Source organism: Jatropha curcas, chromosome 10 (assembly GCF_041381405.1).
Source record: "Jatropha curcas cultivar XTBG-Jc1 chromosome 10, XTBG_Jcur_1.0, whole genome shotgun sequence".
Classification (NCBI taxonomy): Eukaryota; Viridiplantae; Streptophyta; class Magnoliopsida; order Malpighiales; family Euphorbiaceae; genus Jatropha; species Jatropha curcas.
Genome location: NC_143160.1, coordinates 16,008,010 through 16,031,162, shown reverse-complemented (window position 1 = coordinate 16,031,162; position 23,153 = coordinate 16,008,010). Strand labels below are relative to the sequence as shown.

The 23,153-nt window shown below is 37.6% G+C and overlaps 1 protein-coding gene and 1 long non-coding RNA gene across 4 annotated transcripts; one reads left to right on the top strand and one right to left on the bottom strand.

Annotated features, from left to right (window-relative positions):
• Positions 1-13,347: 13,347 nt before the first annotated feature.
• LOC110010255 (uncharacterized) lies at positions 13,348-19,051 on the bottom strand. 3 transcript variants are annotated; one of them, XR_002285240.3, is made up of 8 exons: positions 18,418-19,051; positions 17,376-17,444; positions 15,004-15,685; positions 14,736-14,912; positions 14,181-14,523; positions 13,898-14,086; positions 13,724-13,816; positions 13,348-13,628 (listed from the first exon to the last, which is right to left on the bottom strand). It is a non-coding gene; the product is annotated as an uncharacterized LOC110010255 (long non-coding RNA). The 3 variants fall into 3 exon arrangements; XR_002285239.3 differs by lacking the exon at positions 17,376-17,444 and having other exon boundaries at positions 14,181-14,578; XR_002285238.3 differs by lacking the exon at positions 17,376-17,444.
• A 1,112-nt stretch (positions 19,052-20,163) lies between these two features.
• LOC105641058 (uncharacterized) lies at positions 20,164-21,436 on the top strand. Its single transcript, XM_020682079.3, has one exon. It carries the CDS (start codon positions 20,320-20,322, stop codon positions 21,283-21,285), a length of 966 nt encoding a protein of 321 aa, XP_020537738.1. The 5' UTR covers positions 20,164-20,319; the 3' UTR covers positions 21,286-21,436.
• The last annotated feature ends 1,717 nt before the right edge of the window (positions 21,437-23,153 follow it).

Sequence of the window (23,153 nt, the reverse complement as noted above, 5' to 3'; positions counted from 1 at the left end):
GCCTAAGTGGCTACAGGTACAAACTTTCTATAATGCATTATCTCCTAACATCAAAATCACTTTAGATGCAGCTGCAGGTGGATCCTTTGAAAAGAAGGAAATTGATGAGGCATATGAGTTGATAGAAGAGATGGCAAGAAATAGCCATTACCAAAACAATTCTGAAAAAAGAAGAACCGCAGGAGTCTATGAAATAGACGCCATTACAGCACTTAATGCCAAGGTGGATAATATGGTAAGAAAATTGGACATGTTAACTACTAATCCTGTGAATTCTGTCATGCAAGTTTGTGATAGGTGCAATGGACAACATGGAATTGGAGAATGCATCATGGACTCTTTAAATCCACAAACTTTGGAGCAAGTGAACTATGTGATGAATCAAGGAAGAAAGAATTACCCTTATTCAAATTCATATGATAACAGGTTAAGGAACCATCCTAATCTATCCTATGGTAATCCTAACAATGCCTTGAACGCACCACCAGGTTTCCTTCCTCCAAAAAAGAAATCCCATGATGACCTCCTCACTGCTCTTTCTAAATCACACATGGAGTTCATGAACGAAACCAGAGAGAACCATAAAATTCAGCAGGCTGCAATAAGGAATTTGGAGATTCAGCTAGGACAATTTGCAAACATGATGGCAACTCGACCTCAAGGTACGTTACCTAGCAATACTGAATAGAATCCAAAAGAACAAGTGTAGGCTATCACCTTGAGAAGTGGCAAACAACTAGAAGAACCATCTAGGAAAGAGAAGGAAGAAAAAGAACAACCAAAGGTGCCCATCGTCGATTTAGAGGAACAAGAAAGGGTAAAACCCTATGTTCCACCTGTTCCCTTCCCACAAAGATTAAAGAAAGCACAAGACGACAAGAGCTTCCTCAAGTTTCTGGACGTATTTAAAAAACTTCAAATCAATATTCCTTTTGCTGAAGCTCTTGCTCAAATGCCTAGCTATGCTAAATTCCTAAAAGATATCCTGAGCAAGAAACGAAAGATCGATGATCAAGGAACGATAATGTTAATTGAAGAGTGCAGTGCAATTATCCAAAACAAATTGCCTCCAAAGTTAAAAGATCCAGGAAGTTTTTCTATCCCTTGAAATATTGGTAATCTTGACTTTGAAAAGGCTTTGGCAGATTTAGGTGTTAGCATTAATCTTATGTCCTATGAAGTTTTTAAGATGCTAGGTATGGGAGAGCTCAAACCAACAAGGATGTCTTTACAATTAGCAGACCAATCAATCAAATATCCTAGAGAATTGTAGAAGACGTGCTTGTAAAGGTAGGTAAATTTATCTTCCCTGTTGATTTTGTTATTCTTGACATTGATGAAGACAGGGAAGGATCTCTAATCCTTGGAAGACCTTTTCTTGCAACTGCAAGAGCATTGATTGATGTCTATGAAGGTAAGTTAACTCTAAGAGTTGGACAGGAAGAGATTGTCTTTGATGTGCTTAAATCTTGCAAACTTCCTATGGACTATGGAGATTGTTTTCGAATTGGTGTTGTTGATGAATGTGTGGAAAACAATTTGCATATTGAAAGTAACATTAATGAATCAAGCATCATGAATAAAAAGAAAATGAACCACCTAATCTAGAACTGAAACAACTTCCACCTCATTTAAAACATGCATTCTTAGGTGAGAACCATTCTTTCCCTGTTATTATTTCTTCTCACTTAACGCTTGATCAAGAAGAGAGGTTGTTGCAGGTTCTACGAAGACATAAGAGAGCACTAGGGTGGTCTATCTCGGATCTACAAGGAATAAGCCTAAGTGTGTGTATGCATAAAATCTTGATGGAAGAAGACTACAAACCTTCAATCGAGCATCAAAGGTGATTGAATCCAAACATGAAGGAGGTAGTCAAGGCTGAAATCATTAAACTCCTGGATGCCAGCATCATTTATCCAATTTTCGACAGTAATTGGGTAAGTCCTGTCCAAGTTGTTCCAAAGAAGGGAGGTATGACTGTTATCTCTAATGAAAACAATGAACTAATTCCCACAAGAATAGTCACAGGTTGGCGTGTGTGCATAGATTACAGAAAACTAAATAAGGCAACACGCAAGGACCATTTTCCCTTACCCTTTATTGATCAAATACTTGAAAGACTTGCAGGTTATCCTTTTTATTGTTTCTTAGATGGCTATTCAGGATACTTTCAAATACCTATAGCGCCTGAAGACTAAGAGAAAACTACTTTCACATGCCCTTATGGCACTTTTGCCTACAGGAGAATGCCTTTTGGGCTATGTAATGCCCCTGCAACCTTCCAAAGGTGCATGATGTCCATCTTTTCTGATATGGTGGAAAAATCTATTGAGATATTCATGGATGACTTTTCTGTGTTTGGTTTTTCTTTCGATGCATGCCTTCATAAGTTATCTTTAGTAATGCAATGATGTGAAGACACTAACCTTGTGTTAAATTGGGAAAAATGTCACTTCATGGTTAGTGAAGGTATTGTCTTAGGGCATAAAATCTCTCAAAAAGGGATTGAAGTCGACAAGGCAAAAATTGAGGTAATTGAAAAACTACCTCCTCCTAACTCAGTAAAGGGAATAAGAAGTTTCCTTGGGCATGCAGGGTTTTACAGGAGATTCATAAAAGACTTCTCAAAAATCACTAAACCTCTTTGCAATTTGTTAGTTAAAGATGTTCCTTTTAATTTTGACAAAGAGTGTTTAGATGCTTTCAACAGGTTGAAGAAGGAGCTAATTTCAGCCCCTATCATCACTACACCAGATTGGACTTTACCCTTTGAGCTCATGTGTGATGCCAGTGATCATGCTGTTGGAGCTGTCCTTGGACAAAGAAAGGACAAGAAGTTGCATGTTATTTATTATGCTAGTTGCACATTGAATGATGCGTAATTAAATTATGCAACTACTGAAAAAGAATTATTAGCTATTGTTTTTGCTTTTGACAAATTCAGGGCATATTTAATTGGAGCTAAAACAATAGTCTACACAGATCACTCAGCCATCAAATATTTGCTGGAAAAGAAAGATGCAAAACCGAGACTCATTCGTTGGGTGCTTCTATTATAAGAATTTGACCTAGAGATTCGCGACAAAAAGGGGACCGAGAACCTCGTAGCCGACCATCTTTCCAGGCTAGAATTGGGGGAAGAAGATACGAGCGAGCTACAAATCAATGAAAGCTTACCCCATGAGCAACTTCTGTTATTAACAAATGCTCAAACCCCCTGGTATGCTGACATAGTTAATTATCTTGTTTGCAAAATACCCCCTCCCAATTTTTCTTACCAACAAAGGAAAAAGTTTTTTCATGATATCAAATACTATTATTAGGAGGAGCCCTTTTTGTTCAAGTATTGCAGTGATCAGCTATTCCGGAGATGTATACCGAAAGCTGAAATGGAAAGTGTCCTTAAATTCTGCCATTCAATGGAATGTGGAGGTCATTTTGGAGCAAACAAGACAGCTGCGCGTATATTAGAAAGTGGTTTGTATTGGCCTAATCTATTTAAAGATGCTTTTAACTATGTTCGTCTTTGTGATCATTGTCAAAGGTTAGGTAACATTTCGAAGAGACATGAGATGCCCTTAAACAGCATCCTTGAAGTCAAAATCTTCGATGTATGGGGTCTGGACTTCATGGGACCTTTCCCACCATCATACTCCAATCAATACATTCTAGTGGCGGTGGATTATGTGTCAAAGTGGGCAGAAGCTGTCGCTCTTCCAAATAATGATGCCAAAAGTGTAATGAACTTTATCAAGAAAAATATCTTTACACGGCATGGCACTCCTAGGGCAATAATCATGGATGGAGGTAAGCACTTTTGCAATAGATATTTAGACTCCCTTCCTACAAAATATGGTGTCACTCATCGTGTAGGTACTCCATATCATCCTCAAACAAGTGGACAAGTAGAGGTCACTACCAGAGAAATCAAAAGGATCCTGGAAACCACTGTTGGGCAATCAAGGAAGGATTGGTCCAAAAAGCTAGACGATGCTCTATGGGCCTACAGAACTGCATTCAAGACACCTATAGGTATGTCTCCATATCGCATGGTATACGGTAAGGCTTGTCATCTTCCTGTCGAGTTAGAACATAAGGCATTTTGGGCCATTCAATTTCTTAACTTTAATGCAAAGGAAGTTGGTCAAAAGCAATTACTGCAACTCAATATGATGGATGAAATGCGCCTCCATGCTTATGAAAGTGCCAAAATATACAAAGATCGCACCAAACAATGGCATGATAAGCATATTATTATGAGGGATCTAAAGGTAGGCCAACAAGTATTGCTCTCCAACTCTAGACTCCGGTTATTCCCTGGTAAGTTGCATTCTAGATGGTCAGGTCCATTCACAATCAAGGAAATTTTTCCTCATGGAGCAGTTGAAATAGTGGATGGTAAGTCGAACCGAAGTTTCAAGGTCAATGCTCAATGTTTGAGAAATTATCACAGTAACAACTTTGAGCCCATCAAGAGCACAATTGGTCTCGTTTAGCCTAAACTAGGTTAAGTGCGTCGAACTTAACGACGTTAAACAAAAGTGCTTGTGGGAGACAACCCATATAATTTTCTTCTTAAAGTTTCATTCCATTTATTTCTTTTATTTTCTGTTTTATTAATGCGAAATTCCCAAATTTTCTCCATAATTGTTCTTTTGTTTTAGTTAGAACTTTTTATTTTTAGGAAAAAGTGAAGGTCCAGAAAAGAGCAAGCCCTGACCGTGCCCCCTAGCATGCCCGTGCCATGGGGTGAGGATCCAACATGCCCAGGCGTGCTCCGCAACACACCCGTACGTTTTAAAAGGTGGTATCACTTGGGAGGTAGAAGCAAGCACGCCCAAGCCGTGTCCCGCAACACGCTCGTGCCTTAGAAAAGAGGAAAAATTCACATGAGAGTCAGGGACAAGCACGCCCAAGGCGTGCCAGATAGCACACCCGTGCTATCCGCAGGCAAATTTTCAACTTGAGAGTTAGAGGAAAGCACGCCTGTGGCGTGCCCAGTAGCACACCTGTGCTAACTGCTCGAAACCTTTCCGCCCGAGGGACAGAGAGAAGCACGCCCACACCGTGCTTGGAAGCACGCCCGTGCCAGGTACGGACCCTCTTTTGTCTTGCAGGTTAGAAGAAAGCACGCCCTAGCCGTGCCATAAAGCACGGCCGTGCCACGATCAGACCTAAGCATTAATTGGCGCCCCTATTTAAAGAGCACGCCTTTAACTACCTCATTCCCATCTCGCACGCCCTAGCCGTCACTCCTCCTCTCTCAAATTTTCTCTCTTCTTCTCCCTTTTCTCTCCAAGCAAAACCTCTCCACACTAAATTCCCATATCATCAACCTCAACCATGCCTCCTAGATACAAACGCTGCAGACCCGCCTCCTCAGTTGCCGCTCGAAAACGCCCAACTGTGCGATCCTCCATGGCTCCTCAACCTCCTTCACCACCTGCGCTTCCATTCGAATTCGCCTCATCCGAGCAACAAGAAAGGTACAATAAACTGTCCTTTCGGCCTGTTTTACCAAATAGATTTATTGATGAGGCTGCCTTAGCGCAAGTAAGTCTTCGGGATGTTGTGATAGAACCACTTAGGCGTATAGGATGGTGTCAATTTATTGAAATGAAGGATCTGGTTTATGCACCCTTAACTTTAGAATTTTTGAGTTCTTATTCCTCTTTCATTCGATTTTTGCCTGATTCTCGCCCGAGCAAAATTCGCTTTAGGCTAATGGGTAGAAATTTTGAATTATCTGTAAATGAAGTTAGCCATATTTTTGGGTTCCCCACAGAAAATGCTCAAATACAAGTACCTAGTGAGTTTAATGCATGTAATACCTGGAACCGTTTTACTGATGAAGTAAATTATAATCCTAGGTATTCAAAGGCCTCTAAACTTAAAAATCCTGCCCTTAGATACTTACACAAATTCTTATCCAACACTATCTTTGGAAGGAGTGAAAGTGATGGAGTCCTAAGCTTGAATGAACTATACTTTTTATGGGCGATTGAAAGAGGAATTTTGCTAAATGTTGGGTACTGGCTTTGCCAAAGATTTGCAAGGGTGGCTAGAGCCGAAAAAGGGGCTATCATGATGGGGTGTTTTGTGACACGCATTGCTAGATATTTACAGGTTTGGAACCCGACTAGACCAGTCCATGATAGCGTTGGAGGGGGAAAGGGCACACGACTAGATTTGGATGTTATGATCCACATGAAACTGATTGAAAAAGTCGGAGATGCATATCGGGTAGTAGGTGCTCGAGAGGGTAATTCTGATGATGAGACTGAGGCTGCAGGTGGTGCTGATATGGAGGAGGATAACCCTCCCCCTTTTACCTCTTCTTTTGGTGCAGGTACATCCGATGCTGGTCCATCGTTCCAAGGTACGTCCAACATGTCAAATGATGAAGTCCTTGCAAGGATGATGTCTCGAATGGACCTTTTTGACACACGCCTTAACGGGATGGAAACGATGATCGCAGACCGTTTCCAGTCCATCGAAATTATGAATGGAAGCCTTGATTCTAGGATGGATACAATGCAAGGCCAGCTCCAGACCATTCTCCAGCTTCTACAGCCACCCCCACCACCGGAGGATTGACGGATTTTTCACTTATCATTTGTTTTCTATGTTTTATTTGGTTCTAATACATTGACCTGGTTGCTTTCATTTTTTTTTTAGTTTGTTTGTTATTTGAATTCTTATAAGTTTTAGTAGTTTCCTTTTCTTAATGTTTAGTTTGCTCTTTTAGCTAAGACACATTCAGCACCCGTTCTATTGTATTGTTCAATACAATGTTGGTAAAGTTTCTTCTACTCTCTTACTGCTTTTCTTCTAGTAATGCAATAAGTTTGGGGAATTTATACACATTGGGGACAATGTGATTGATTGACTTGGGGGAATTTAGGAAATTTTAGCTAAAAAATTTTTATTTTTGCTTAACATGGTTGGAATGGTTACAAGCAAGCTTGAAGGTTCTCATGTCTAGTAATAAGTGTTAGATGTAGTTGATTCTCAATTCTAGTATACTTAAGCTCTGAATTTGGAAATTTTTTTGACTTAAACATGTTCATTGATCTAAACTATTTGTTTCTAGATTTTAAACACTGATTTTTATGAAAGTTATGATGTATAGGTGTGTTTTACTCTAAAGTTATTTAAACATTGGCATTCCTAGAACAAATTAGAACTCCCTTCAAGGAGAAAAATTTTAAATGTTTACATTTTGAAAGAGATGATTTAGGCTTTTTTTTTGTTGAAACCTATAGTTAGCCTAGACCACCTAAGTTAAAAATATGACCCTCGAAACCAATTTTGAAGCCTATAAACCATAAAGTTTTCTTCTTCACCCTCAATAAACCGAGCCCTTAAAGCCAATTCCAAATTCCTACCCTAAGTACAAAGGATTGTATGATTGAAAGATTCGATTTTTAATTAGAATATAGCAACAAAGAGGGAGAATTTCTCAATTGATACTAGCAAGTTTACCAAATAAGAAAAGAAGAAAAATCAAAATAGAGGCACATGAAAAGCAATCAAATGAATTCAAGTTGAATGGAAAAAGCAAGGAAGAAAAGTACCAAAATATCATGGAAAGACCTTGCCCAAAATGTCTCTAGCTAGTAAGGAAGTTCAAAACAAACACTCCATAGAACCAGTAAAACTTTTGATTAAAATAGAATCCTGAATATCATACATTCTTTTGTACTCTTTGTCTACCTTTCATCCCTTTCTTTGATTAAGCAAAAATTTACACCAAGAAAGCCTCGTTACAACCCAAAATAAAGACCTTTTGATCTTTTAATTGTATGCATTTAAATTGTGGAGAAAGGATGACTAATTCTGCATATGGGAATGCCACATTTGCACTATCAATCGTCTTATTTTAAAAAAAAAGGTTGAAAATTCTTTAGATGATTCATGTCCTATTTATCGTGAATTGAATAAGTATTAGTGTTGACAATCTCTTTAAACTTATATTTTATTCAATGAACGTGCTTTATTCAAAAAATTTTAATCAAGCTCAAATATGAGTAGCATGGAGAACAATTGATTTATTCACTTATTTACTAATCACGATATCTTGAAGTTTTATAATTGAGATCATCTCCAACCATGGTAAGCTAGTATTGTCAAATTATTTTTGTTGCTTGAGGACAAGCAATGGTTTAAGTTTGGGGAATTTTGATAGGTGTTAATATTATAGTATTTTTAATATAGTTTTTATTAGAATTTTAGTGAGTTTTATCACTTTGATTTGATTTTAAATTCAATTCTAGTATAATTTTGTTCAAAGCTTCCTTGATTCTTAACCCGTTTGATCTAAGAGAAAATTGTAGGAATTTGGCGCAGAAAAGAATATTACAAGGCAAGACAATCAGCCTAAAGCACACCCAGCCCGTGCTAGAAGGCACAACCGTGCTAGAAGCTAAGGAAAACAAGGGAGAGACAGAAGAGAGCACGGCCTAGATGGTGCCAAAAGGCACGGCCGTGCCAAAATGGGATTAGGGTGTGTCAAGCCTAATACGCCCATGACAATTCCAGGCGGGAGTGACAGAAGCAAGCACGCCCTACCTATGCTAAGTGGCACGCCTGTGCCTCAAAGGTTCATCAGGGTGTGCTTGCCTAGCACACCCCGTGCTTCACCAGCCAGACTTCTAGACCTAAGCACGCCCAAGCCATGCATAGTGGCACGCCCGTGCTGCGAAGATAGAACTAGCGTGAATTAAAGACGCAAATCAATCTTTTCCTCACATGGGCCTGCCTTGGAGAGTTTCCTAAACGTACTAAACAAGACCTATACCTATTTTGAGAGAGAAAGGAGTCCTAATTAAGAAGAAATCCAAAGCCTAAACAGTCATGATCTCCTATAGAAGATTTTGCACCAAATAAGGATTATATTTCCTAAAAAGAGTCAGATTTGCCTTCAGGAGCTCTATATAAAGAGGGGAACTTCTCATTGCTAGACATCTCGTTTTTTGTGTTATTCTCTACATAATTCTCTCTCCCTCAAGACTTCAAGCATCCAAGATTTGTGCCAATATTCAAGGAAGCCATCCACATAGCTGTGATTCAGTTTTTATTTCTAAACTCTTCATCTTGTTTTTCTTTTCATTATTGTCTTCAAGTATGATGATTGATTCAAGTATGACTGAGTTTTATTTAATTACTATGTCCAGCTAAGCTCTTATACTAGGGATTTGATGTAACTTAATTCGATTTCAGTTTATAATATTAGATTTATTTGTCATTGTTCTTGTTATAACTTATTATTGTGCTTAAAGCTTCCAGGCAGAAAATTTCCCCTGGATTGAGTTATTTCAATAATCGCTATCGGGAGAAGGGTTATTGATATGAAAAAGATAATAATTTACTTGAGAACAATAACTTGAAGCGGAAGCTATATGGTTTGACTCAAGGGGGTTTTCATAAGTTAATGATTATTAGGTTATGAACTAGCAAAACAGCCACAAAACCCAAGGATCTGATTTATGTTTAATTTCACTATTAGAATATAGGTAATTAAACTAAATTAGACTAGCTAACAATACATCGGAGGAGCTTGTTAGTAACTCTAGGGTTGTTTCTCTTACTTGAACAATTAAAATTGATTAATGAACTAATAAGATAAGCTGGATAGAATTAAGTGAAATCAAATTCCCTAGTAGTTTAATTCCCTGAATTCTTTTCACCTAAATTTTGTGCTTGATCTCTTTCTGTTTTTACTTTCAAAATTTATTTTCCTTATAGCAATTCTCTCTTATTATCGTTTAAATAATAATAGGTTAACATAATTTTGGTAATTGATATACAATCCCTATGGATATGATACTTTCTTACTCTATATTACTTGTTGCGATTTCGTACACTTGCGAAAATCACTGTCAATGAAGACAGAAATACTTAATGCATTATACATGTTTACCATATGTTTTACAATTCATATAATTGTACACATATGTAGGTTGTGTTATTTGTAGTACAGATGGCTAGAGGCAGGACAGTTGATTCAGACGCGTTTGGTAGTGGTCCGCATGGAGGTCGTGGCCGAGGACGCAGTACATGTGTACGAGCAGGGACTATCCCTCCTCCTTCTTCTTCAGGTACGTTTGGGGCTTCATCCTCTACTCAGCCTCCCATGCCGTCATCACTTCCTTCTATTCCTTCCTCTTCTACCCCACTTCCTGGACCAGTGGAGTCTTCACCAGCTTCACTGTCACCTACTGCACCAGTTAATCATAAATTTCATAAACTGTCATTTCAGTTATATACTAATTATTTATCTGTATTGATAGCATTTGTCACTTCTTTTGCAGCTTCATTAGAGCCACGTAACAAGCTCAGTTTGGTAGCAAGACAGTAAGTACTTATTTACTTTTTCCTTTGTACTTGGTTTTGTTCAGATTTTGATGTTTTCGTCTACTTATATTTCATTTATGTTTTTTTTCTCAGCATATATCCATTCTCTCGAGCATCAAGGCAAATTATGAGGATAATCAAGCTACATCTCGATAAAGATGGATACACATGGGATGCCGTACCACAGGAGGCGAGAGACTTTTATTGGGAAGAGTTTCAGGTACGATTTGGTTCAAGTTATATCTTCATTCAATGTAATTAATAATCAAGCTACATCCCTTTATTGAAATTTTATCTTTCATTCTTGCAGAAGCATTTTGTATGGGAAAAGGCCATTACGGCTATGCTAAAAGTGGCCTGGGAGAAATTGTGCGCTCTACAATATGCTGACTTCACCTATAGGATGCGAAAAAGCGGTAAGAAGCAGTAGTGCGTGTCTCAAGAGATATGGGAGAGCTGATAAAAGGCTTGGGAGGATCCTGCATTCAAGAGAAAGCGTTAGATATTTGCACAAAACATGCACAGTGAGACTGGCGGTGACGGAGCAAGACCTTCTCGACACACAGGCGAATCAATATCTGCTATAGAGACATCTTGATTATTAATGAGTCAACTAGTCACAGTTATAAAACTGATGTTTAATGAAATGACACCATATTAATATATCATGCATAAAAATCCATTACAAGCTAAAAATATGGTCGTGAGCCTACACCGATGGACGTGTTTACTTACAGTCACACAAAGGACCACGATGGAAATATGTTGGTCGACAAACGTGCGTTGGCCGTCAATGTAAGTAACAATGAAAAATATTTACATTTACCTTCTAGTCGTCTCTTACGTGTACAAGTTCAATATAATAAAGCTTGCAACTACATTGATTAATTAATTTGTTTTCAGGAGAACTACAGTACAACTCGAGAGTGTGTTATTTCTTCTCAGGCTGAATCTGAAGCTGAGTTAAGAATTGATGAGTTAGCACTTTATCTGGAGGCCGTAGGGGCAAAAAGAAGAGGAAAGTATATGGCTTCGAGTCTCAGGCATCATAGTTTTACTGCGGCTCAACATTGTATGATTCTGTAGCCACCTCAGGACCACAGCCTGACCACAGTGCCGAGGAGATTACTGCATTACGGGTTTGTGTTGATGACCAGGAGAGACAGCTTGCAGAGCTTAGAGCGCATGTCATGCGGATGTATGGTCAGCCTGGTGCTGGTACTTCTTCCTCTGATACTCCGCCTGCTACAGATCGAGATGTTTCTACAGCTCTGCATTGGCCACTACCGTCTCCTCTTGATCCTGATACTGTAGACGATACCTTGGTCACTCCTGTCGACACTATGACACATCCAGCAGATACTCCTCCCAGCGCATATGACCAACCTCGTATATTTGATTTTGGACCTTTTTAGCTTTTTGTGATTTTTTCATATTTTGTATAGTACATTACATTAATAATTACATTTTTACATTGTTATTGTGTTGTGATCTTGATGATGATGCTTCTGATTGCGACGGATTTGCGACCGAACTGCAACCAAAATTATAAACGTTAAATTTAAAATTGCGACAGATCACCGACCAATCGCCTTCAAAAATTGTGACCGATTTGCAACCTCTATTCATTATTGCGACCGACACAATCTACAATAGGATTTCGAAGGAATACATGACGAAAATTAGTGACCAATATTTATACTTTTGCGACCGATTAATGTAGTTCGCAAATCCGTCGTTGATTGGATTTAGCGATCGATTTCTTATATTTTGCAACCACTTTGTCGGTCGCAAATTAGCGAATTTTTTGTAGTGCAGGTAACCTCTGAGAGTTTTAACTCTTTTCTTCATTTTTTTCATTCTTTGGTGTTAAAAATGCCTTCTTAGCATTGGTTGTGATAGCAAAAGTTAGAGCATTAATAATAGAAAAAAAGCTCATTAAGTCGAAAACCCGCAAGGGTGGCTTAAGCAAAAGTTAGAGCATTAAAAGAAACAAAAAGAAAGAAAAGATAAAAGCAGAATGCATTTACCTGCAGAAGAAGTGGGCTGCCCATCGGACCAAGTACTGTGTTAGAGTCCTGAGCGTGGTCTCCCAACCAACTAAGCATCTTAGTTAAAATAAGTGGAAACAGCATGCGTCGCCTAGCCATCTACTCGACTACGGGCATCAGTCGAAGGCTACCATAGCCATCAATACCGCTGAGTAATAAGTATTGGCTCAAGATGCAAAAATAGACAAGTGGAGCCTAATGTGGGCTAGTGCGGTTCATCCCCAATGCACGGTCTAAAAGTGGTCGCAAAGGCACGACATCAGCTCTGAAATCATAAGATGGAATCTCAAAAGCTGAGAAACCAAATACTGGCAGAATCATTGAAGTGGGGTCAACGTCAAGTCAAGGCACTGTAGAAATTTCTTCGGTCACAGGTATTCTCCCAGGAATGATGCTAGCTCCTCAAATAATGAATAAATCTCAAAGTCATTATGACGAAATAAGTTGTCCGAATGGTCAAAATGGTTGATCAACCATTGCAGCAGCCCGTGTAGGACCCGAATATTTCGATAATAGCTTAGCTCGTTGAGTTCGAAAGGCAAAAGCACACTCTAGTCTTCACTAGTAAAACTGGGAATAATGCTTCGAATGTAGGTGCTAAGGACCGATCCATGAAGAATGGTGAAGAAATGAAGAGTTTGAGGAAGTTTTTAAATGAAGCTTTGTCTAGAAAGAGAGAAATAAGCTTTTGAAGCGTGTACGGATGTTATGAGCTTTTATAGTAAGAAATAAAAAAACAAGCTCGAAGGCTGCCACTACAGCACTAGTGGCACAAGCCACTACGTGTGGAGTAAGGCACAGCCACAGTGACATACACCACTAGGTAGCAGACAGCTGAAATTTCACTTTTTTTTATCATATTTCGACTTTCAGACTCGATAAGCAGTGCAATCATCAATCATAAAGCAAAAATAAAACATCATGGCCTAGAAACTCGTAAAGAAATAGGTTTTTGCCTTTCTATAAATGAAAATATTCGATTCTTTACAAAAATCATTCCCCAATTGGATCCTAAGTACAAAAGAAAGCGAAATAAAAAGAAAGCAGTGGGCAAGGGTAGCTGCCTCAAGACCCATACAAAGTTGTCTCCTCCGAGTTGTCACTACCAGACTCCTTGGTTTCTTCAACGATAATCAGTCTACGTCTAACTCCGCTTCCAACTCACCCACCATGCTGGAATTCCCGGCCTCGGCCTACCCGAGGCGCCATGCTAACTCTCTGTATACATTCATAAGATCATTAGTAATTATATATCATGCACACATGGCATACACATTGTATATTTTTGTTTGTCTTGTTATTTTTATACTTACAAATATGTGCTCGTCCGAGAGCCTCACCATTGCCAGCTTGAGGCATGCCACTTCATACAACTGACTTACCTCATTGTAGTCAGCAATTGAAACCTGTCGAATCATATAGGGGTAACCAATAAGAGAGTGAAATTATACAGACTCGTCGACAGAGAAAAAGAGAAAAAGACTTACATGGGTGCAATATGGAAAAATGATCCAATATGGGCTCACGAGATGGGTCTCCAACATACCCTGTGCTGCCTACCCCGTGCACTCTAAGATGAAGGAGAAGGAAGCACTTGGGCTATGCTCCAGCCTGCCAATAATGACAGCCGTGTCCGGAGCCTCAAAATCAGAGCCCCTCCTGACATGCTTGTTGCGCTGTTATTGTTGCAATAACAAAGCACAAACAGTAAATAAATAGAATGGGACACTGGGTCAAAGCTGAGAAAAGAATAAAGGAAATAAAGCTTACCCAAGCTGGGGTACGGCCATGATCCCTATCAAGCTCCTCCACTTCAGCAAAGGGGTCAAACTTAGACGGCGGAGGGACATGGACCAGAAGTTGAGTCTATACGAAGATGGCATAGACACTAGGCACGAAAGTTGTCAGTGGTCAGTGGCTATCGATCCTCTGCATGCAGCCGCAATGTCCTGCTCAAGCCTGATAAACCTGGTGGACAGCATGTAATACGACACATCATGAGGCACCCTCCTCCGGTTTGGACCAAGGTCCCACTCGTACACCCTCTCTTCGAGATAGTACATATCGTAAAAGAGGTTGGGCAACAGGAGCATCCTCTGTTGGTACCTAACCGCTGCATGGACGAAGTTAGGATACTCAGCAATTTGCCTCTATGGATATTTTACTATCTACAAAAAAAAAAAAAAAGAAAAAACAAGAGAAAAAGAAAAAGATGAAAGAAAAATTTTAAAAAAAAAAAAAGAGAAGAAGAAATCAATAAGAAAAAAGTGACAGAAGGAGAAAAAAAAGAAAAAGAAATAAAGGCAGTACAAAATAACAACTCACCCGATCGCAGGCTAGGCCATTCAGTATCTGCTTGAATGCTAATATGTCCGAAGTTGTATGAACGTACCTCCAGCTAAATCTCCAAGCTTGACCTCAAGGGAGAGTCCTCTCAGTGGTGGCAATGTCAAAGCCCAGCAAGCTCAGCATAGGGAGGATCTGATGCTCACAAGCCTAAATCTATGCCAAGCAAAAGACAGAAATCAGTAATAAAAGCAAAGAGGAAAGAAGAAAAGAAACAAATCACCAAAAAGAGATTATGGCATTATACCTCAATGACACGCCTATAGCCGACCTTCAAGTGCACCCCTCAGACATAGAGATCCATCCCATAGTATAGATATGACAAGGTAGTAGCTCCCCAATTATACAGATTCGACAAAGCAAAGTATAGGTGGTAGAAGCGCTAGGTCTACGTTATTATCGTGATTTGTGAATAAGGTGGTCGACGGCAGATAGAAAAGGAAAGCTTGAGCCACCACGTCCACATCTATCTCTTCCATGTGTTCTCGAGGCATCTCCTCGTAGTGTGAGATGATGCTCTCGTAGCGTGAGATGATGCTCTCGTAGCCGACCCTCTTATCAGAGATGGTGGGCTCCATCCCGATAATAGCTCTGAGGCTTGCCCGCAAGCCTGGCTAATCTAAAGTCCTTAACTGATTGTCGAATACAACTGATCGCCCTCCGAAAGGAAGCCAATAATAGAGCAAAGTCCACCGAGGTGATAGTCATCTCACTGAATGGCAGATGGAAGGTATGATTAGTGTCTATCCATCGCTCTATTAATTCCAAGATGCTAGAGGGAAGAGTCCGCCACTGCACCGCGGTAAGGTGTTAACAAAATGACCGAAGCCAGCCTCTCGAACATAATCTTGAACCCAGATAGGCAATTGGTCGAACCACTCACCGGCCACGTAAGCGGTACAACCCAATTTTCCACACTTCACGCTCTTCTGCAAAATAAACCCATGTAAGTAAGCTGACAAATAAGTGCAAAGCATAAATTTATGAATTTTGGTGTAGGAAATTGAGAAAAAAATAACAAAAGCAAGTGTTTCACAGTCACTATGGCGTAAGACACTGAGTAGTTGAGCAAGGCACTACTCAAATGGCGTTCGCCACTTTTGTTGTTTAGCACGCCACAGTTCAGCAATCCAGCCAAACAACAACAACAGTAGCGCACAAAACCATAACAACAAGAGAGATAATTGAAGTAGAAGCAAAGAAGACTAAGAAGGATAAGATGGAATTCTCTATATGCTCCGCAGCTACTTATACAATAATGATCTTATGCTTTGATACCAACTTTGTCATGACCCAAAACCGTGGGCCGGACCGGCACTAGAGCCTAGGTAAGCTTAAGGCCACCGATGCTCATAGTAAGCCTAACTCACATGGATCCAATCCTTCAATCCATTTTTAGGAACAATAAGCCTATAATATGATGTTATTAAATCATACCATCAATTTATATTTTTGACCCAACTTCCATATTTCAATTAATTCATAGCTCGGGCCTATAACTTTTCTTTTATACCATTAACATCATTCATAATATGGGCAACCTGGCCCATTCGTGCTTTATAGAGTCAATTAAAAAATTCATAGGTATATTGAACAACACATCAATAACTTTTACATTATAAATTGTAATACATGACTCCCTATCTTTGGAGCTTAGTAAACAGGTGTGGATACATTTTTATACATAATACTCTATATTTAAATATTATCAAAAACTGGTAATTACTACTATAACTCTGCGAAGAAGGAAGCAAACTTATCAAAACCAGCACATTGTCTACCTCCTGGAAAAATTTCAGGAAGTGGGTGAGTTTCACAAAGTCAGTGAATAATGATAAATAATGCATAACCTAAACAGTCACGCAAAATGCTTTTCAACTTTATATAATGAGCATTCATTCAACCAAGCGCATGACACATCATCAGCAATCACAATGATATCACATTCAAATAATCACATCAAATAGAGATTGCTCAGTGGCATCATTACTTTCTCATTTAACAAGAAATCCATTAATCATGTTTTACGACAGAGGAGCCCATCCCTCTATTAGGGCACGAGGAGTCCATCCCCCAGTATGGACTGAGGAGCTCATCCCCCAAATATGAGTTGAGGAGCTGATCCCCCATACGGCCAAGTAGTCTATTCCTCACTTGACCAGTCCTCACATTATTTCTGAGGCCCCAATTCTTAACTGGAGGGGGCTCTTTAATCTGTGGCGAAATACGATTGGGAGGTTTCCATTCTCTTCTTCATTTCCATTACCATCAAGAGGTCACCCTATGGTTTTATGTTTCGACTCATTTTATTCCAATTCCACACGCAGACAAAGCATAGTATTATCATATCACAAGTAATCCAAACAATTCATTTCATATAATAACTCATATCGATAATTAATATGAAGCACATGAGTGTAATCATGGGTATATAATTATATAACATTTGTATGATTGTAATATTTTACTTATATGGTAGATAACGATAATAATAATTATATTTCAATGATATTATATTAATATATGAAGATGAGAGTTGAGTATTGAATATATTTAGATAGTATAGGGTGAACGGTGCATGTATGCAGGTAATGGTATGTACCATTTATTATTACTCACAATGATAAAAGAATGAGCAAGCCTTCATTTGGATTTGACTAGCAAGAGTGTTAGACAAACTCGGACGATCTAGATAAAACACAAATATAAAGGAAAGACTACATTAAACATATGACTTACCTTAAATAATAGTTAAGCTAATATATATCTGCTTAGATATTGGACTGATATAGTTAATCTAAATCTTATCAATATTTTTTAGAGTATTTTCTCTCAAATTGAACTTTCTATTTGTTTAAGTATTAGCTATTTAATACACTTATCGATTATTATTCACACAGCTCATCCATCAGACAATCAATATTTCAATCATCACAAGTAATAATTTTACGTCCAACTCATAGCTTATAGATTAAAATAACCTTCGATCTAATCTCAATACATCCTCAAATATTTGTACGTCATCTCGATATAATTTCCTTCTTTAACCAGGCATCAACTCATAAATCTCTTATACGCACCATATAAATAATCCTTTACTTAATTAACTTTTACTTGAAATATATTATTCTTTAATTAACTCCGGATAGATTACTAAAACTAATACTTCCTTTAGCTTATCATTTTAATTCATATAATATAATTCTAATTCCAAAATAATTGATACTCATCCAATAATGAGTTTCTTTTTAACTTAATCACTTTCCGTCCTCAAGATGATTTGTATAACACTTAAGTATCTAATTTGCTTTCTCGTTTAGTTTATAGTCTTTAATAATACTTAGCTCAAATTAAATTAAGCAACTAATATAATTTAATTACATTTCTATTTCTTTCTCTTTTTAATAATCATATTTCTTATGACCAAGTATTCAATTTACATACTTTACTTATTTTATTTAAAATTCATATCATAAAATCCATATTTATCAAAGTTCTCAATTTATTTTTATGGTAGCAATTATAACTTGCTTAAATTTATTAAAACCTTTATTTTGTTCTTATTCCTTAATTATTTTAATCGCAACTAATTTAATCCCATAACAATAATTTCTACATTGAGATTTACATTGAATTTAATAAACTGAATCTTAAATTATACCGATTAAAAATTGTATTTCAATTCAGGCTCAGTGGGTAATTCTCAAGTTTCTGCCTCCCGGGGTCTCGCCGGAGACTCGTTGATCGGTCGTCGGACCGTCGTCGATGCAGTCGTCTACGATGGCCGAAAAACTATGATTGCTTGCAATCGAGCGCTTCACACCATCTGGCTCAGATTTCACTCAATAGTTCATTTCCAGTGGTGGTTTGCTTAGTACATGGCCTATTTTGCCGGACAGAGATCGACAGTCACCCTAACCTCGTCGTTAATGGCCGCTCCCCAAAACGCCGACGAAAGCTTAAATTGCATGAGGTGATTTATTTGCAGGGAGGAAAGGAATCTATTGATGCTTTGCAGGGAGGAAAGGAATCTATTGATGCTCGTCGTCGGTGCTGGAACTGTCGGAACAAGAAGGAGAGTGTTATAAGTGGAGCTGTTCGATCAAAGAGGAGATCACCGCTCTCCAACGATCATTGCATCTCCTGAAAATGAGAACGGCGAGAGGAAAAGGTGGCGATGGAAGAGCGACGCCGATAAGAAATGTTGACGCCGATCGGTGATCAAGGACTAGAGAGAGAGATAGAGAGAGAGAAAGAGAGGCTGAGCGGCGCTAGAGGGAGAAGAAGAAAGGAAGGAAAAGAAAAAGTAAAAAAGAAAAAGTAAATCAGGGTTTTCTATGCCTTTATGGGTCATCCCGGTTTGATTCGAACCGGTTTGGCCCAACTCAATGATTTTTGATTTGATTTTTGCTTGGTTTATCGGTTTCTCACTTGAATTTCGAAAAAATTCAAACTGGTTTACGGGTCTGGTTTGAAAATAATAAAATATTTTCACTAAATTTCATTGGTTAAAATTTCAATTAAATTTTTAAATGAAAAATCTTTAAAATTGAATTATTGGAGTATTTCATATATATTTTTATTTTAAGATCACTTTTTGGGATATCAAGAATTTGTATCTATGCAGATATATTTCTTTGTCTAATGTACTGGATAAGTAATATTGTCATTATAGCCAAAGTGATTACCATTATTTGTTCAGATAATTTTCTTTTTTTTTTCTTTTACCTAACAGTAAAAATAATTTATTATTATTTTGTATTATAGTTGTATATAAATATTGACTTTGAGATTAAGGGAAGAGGGTTAGAGATTGAGTGATGACTTGTTTTTTTTTTTTAAGCACCTATTAGGGTTTTAAGAATCTGCATTTATAAATTAGGGACTGAAGGTTTAAGTTTAAAGATTTAGTTGAACTTTAGTTTGAGAAACACTTTATTATATAAAAATAAATTAAGTACATAAAAAGCAGTATTATAAGTATCTCGTACGGAAAAGTGCAATACATATTAATCAATTGTATTTATTTTAATTTAAATAAAAATTTATATTTTAATATTATATAAATAAAAAAATTTAAAAGAGTACTAAAAATGAGTACATAACGAGTATAATCAACGATTAACTAACATTATAAAAAAACCGGTAAAAAATAAAAGTTTAGACGTCATAATAGATCCTTAGAAGACTTTGAGATGCTACATGATCAAATATGTAAATATGTGGGGTATTTTTATACATTGGCCAATTATTCTGGAATATTCCAAAAAGTAACAGTGGATAATTTTTTTGGCCCGAGGGAGTAATAAGTAGAAAGTTAGGGATATTTTTGGTAGATTAAATCAAATTAATGCTGCAACAGCCCAAAGAAAAAGCCCAAAGCGTCAAAGCTAATAAATACGAATCTAACAGCTTCTTTCTTCATCTTTGTCTCTTTCCTTCTTCCTGCATTAGTTCTTACATCATCTCTCTCTTTCTTATTCCCTTTCTCCAGAATCTAAATTGCTCAACCGATTTTTCTTACGTTTTTGGATTTCAATCCGCAAATTTACTCTCCGACGCCATGGATCTAGCGCAAGAAGAGCTCCAATTCTTAACCCTGCCTGATATTTTGAGGGAATCAATCTCAATCCCTAAACGCTCTCCAAAAACCTTCTATCTCATAACCCTAACCCTAATCTTTCCTCTATCTTTTGCTATTTTAGCCCATTCTCTCTTTACTCATCCTCTGTTGGCTCATCTTGAGGACCACCCATCAGCTGACGAGAACCAAACCCGCCATGAATGGACTCTTCTCTTGATTATTCAGTTCTGTTATGTAATCTTTCTTTTTGCCTTCTCCCTTCTTTCAACAGCTGCTGTCGTTTTCACGGTTGCCTCTCTTTACACGTCCAAGCCTGTGTCTTTTTCTTCTACCATTGCTGCTATACCCAAGGTTTTTAAGCGATTGTTTATCACTTTTTTTTGGGTATCTTTGTTGATGTTGCTTTATAACTCTATATTTCTTATTTTCTTGGTCATTTTGATTATTGCCATTGATACCCAGAATCCTATTTTAGTGGTTTTCTCTTTGATAGTGATTTTTGTTCTCTTCTTGGTGGTCCATGTGTTTATAACTGCTTTATGGCACTTGGCTAGTGTGGTTTCTGTGCTTGAGCCTGTTTATGGGTTTGCAGCGATGAAAAAGAGCTATGAGTTGCTCAAGGGAAAAACTCGTGTGGCTGCAGTTCTTGTTTTTGGGTATTTAGCAATTTGTGGAGTTATTGGAGGGATTTTTGGGTCTGTAGTTGTGCATGGAGGAGAAAGCTATGGGGTTTTTACTAGAATTGTTGTTGGTGGGTTTTTGGTGGGGGTTTTAGTGATTGTAAATCTAGTGGGATTGTTGGTTCAGAGTGTATTTTACTATGTTTGCAAGAGCTATCACCACCAGGGAATTGATAAGAGTGCTTTACATGAACATCTTGGTGGCTATCTTGGAGAATATGTGCCTTTGAAAAGCAGCGTTCAAATGGAGAACTTGGATATCTAACAGTGAGCTAACAGATAAAGAAATGGCATCATTTGTAAGTTTCTATGTATGTAATATTTGGTACACTTAAGAGGAATCTTTATTATTTGGATACTTCTTATATTTGACCTTTTTCAATAAAAATTTGGAGAAGTACTTCCTTTTAGTTGTATTTTTCTGAACTTCAGATGTCAAGTTGTCCCAAGTGCTGAAAAGTTGTGGTTTAATCCTGACGTTGTATATCAGATTATTGGTCCAACTTCGATCCTATTTTCATGTATTATTAGTTAATCCCAATATGAGAATGATGTGTTTGTTTGATAGATAGGTTTTTGGAAAAAGTATTCAGTGTATTGGTCTTGGTCAATGAGAAATGCAACTCTGGTTTTCTGTTTGTGATGTTAAAATTGCTGTTGTTTTCTTTGTTACCGTAGCTTTCTATGGAAGTCCTAATATTAATAAAATCAAATAAATAATGATGGATAACTAAAATGAATGACTTTTAGATTCATCTGTTTTGTTTAAACTAGTTATGATTTCTCTCGTGAGTATAATTAGCCTTTTTTGTGTCGTTTACATGCAGACTCATGTTGGTTCCCCGATCTTCTTCTTTCTCTATCTCTGAACATGTTTTTCTTCAGATGAAAGACACAAACGTTCAAGTTGACTAGAATAGGTTATACAAGTCTTGATCTTCAGTCATTCATTGACTAATCTTACGAGAAGGAAAACTAATCTTGATTCTCGAGCCATTAATTCAAGGCTAGAATATGTTAAGGTTGATCCTTTCGTTACCTAATCTTACTAGAAGTAAAAATTTGGTCTTTTGGGATTCCCTTTTTATCTGTCCTTTAGCTTTAAGCACAATTGGCTTGGCTTCTTTCTTTCTTGCTTATATTTCCTATAACAATATCTGTTATTTAATGTGAATGTATTGATTTAGTTGACAACTCCTTTTGCTCCTCAAGAGATATGGTCATGTAAAAAATATGGATTTATTCGTAATATCCCTGTGTTTCCTGTTGCTGTTTACTTAGCCAGTCATTACTGTTCTGTTTTAGTTTGTATTATTTTTTTGTCCATCTTTGTTGGATAGACTTTAAAACAAGTGCATGCTCTGTTGCTCGTTTACTTTTCATACCTTGCTCGTTTTATTGGTCAGAGTTTTTGCCTGCACTATTAATCATATAAGGATGTGATGTATTTCTGTTTCATATATTCTTAGCTGAATAAGCATTTAGCCTAACTAGAAATGATTTGTATCTCATTTCCTAGTAGAAAACCCACTGGCAAAGAAGAATGAGCTGTTTTGGTGCTGAGGAAGGAAGTTAAGGATTACTGCATAGATTTCAATTCATTTTTCTGCGTCTTAGCTTTAGGTATAAATGTATTCTTGATTTTCCAAGTTCTAGGGCGTGTTTCAGATTTTCATAGTCCTATAGCTATTTCTTTTGCTCTTTTTTGCAATCTTTGGTCTATTTCTTTACATCTTCTACATGAAGGCTTTTGGTCTTTTTCTTTCCCCTCTCTTTCTGGGAAAGGGTTTAAACATGATAGAAAAGTAGGAAAAAGGATAAAAGAAATAGTGGTTACTAGTTTCTAGGTGCTTGCCATATAAAGGTTTTTATCAGATTACATTTCGTTATGGGTTCTCATAATGGCGTAGTGCTAATGATTGTTATCTATAGATTATTTGATGCACGTATGCTCGCTAGCATGCGCACACACATGTAGAGAAGGATGAGATTGCAGCTACAAGCAGCCTTGTGAAAGCCCTTGATGAAGAAGCTTGAAGATAAATAAAAATAAAAATAAAAAGGGTAACCTACACGGGCAAGTTTCTGTTCTTAACCTACTATCTCTTCCCAGCTAAATGCTCTAGCCATTTG

Coding starts and splice junctions, on each gene's coding strand:
- LOC105641058 (XM_020682079.3), top strand. CDS start 20,320: ATGGATCTAGCGCAAGAAGAGCTCCAATTCTTAACCCTGCCTGATATT.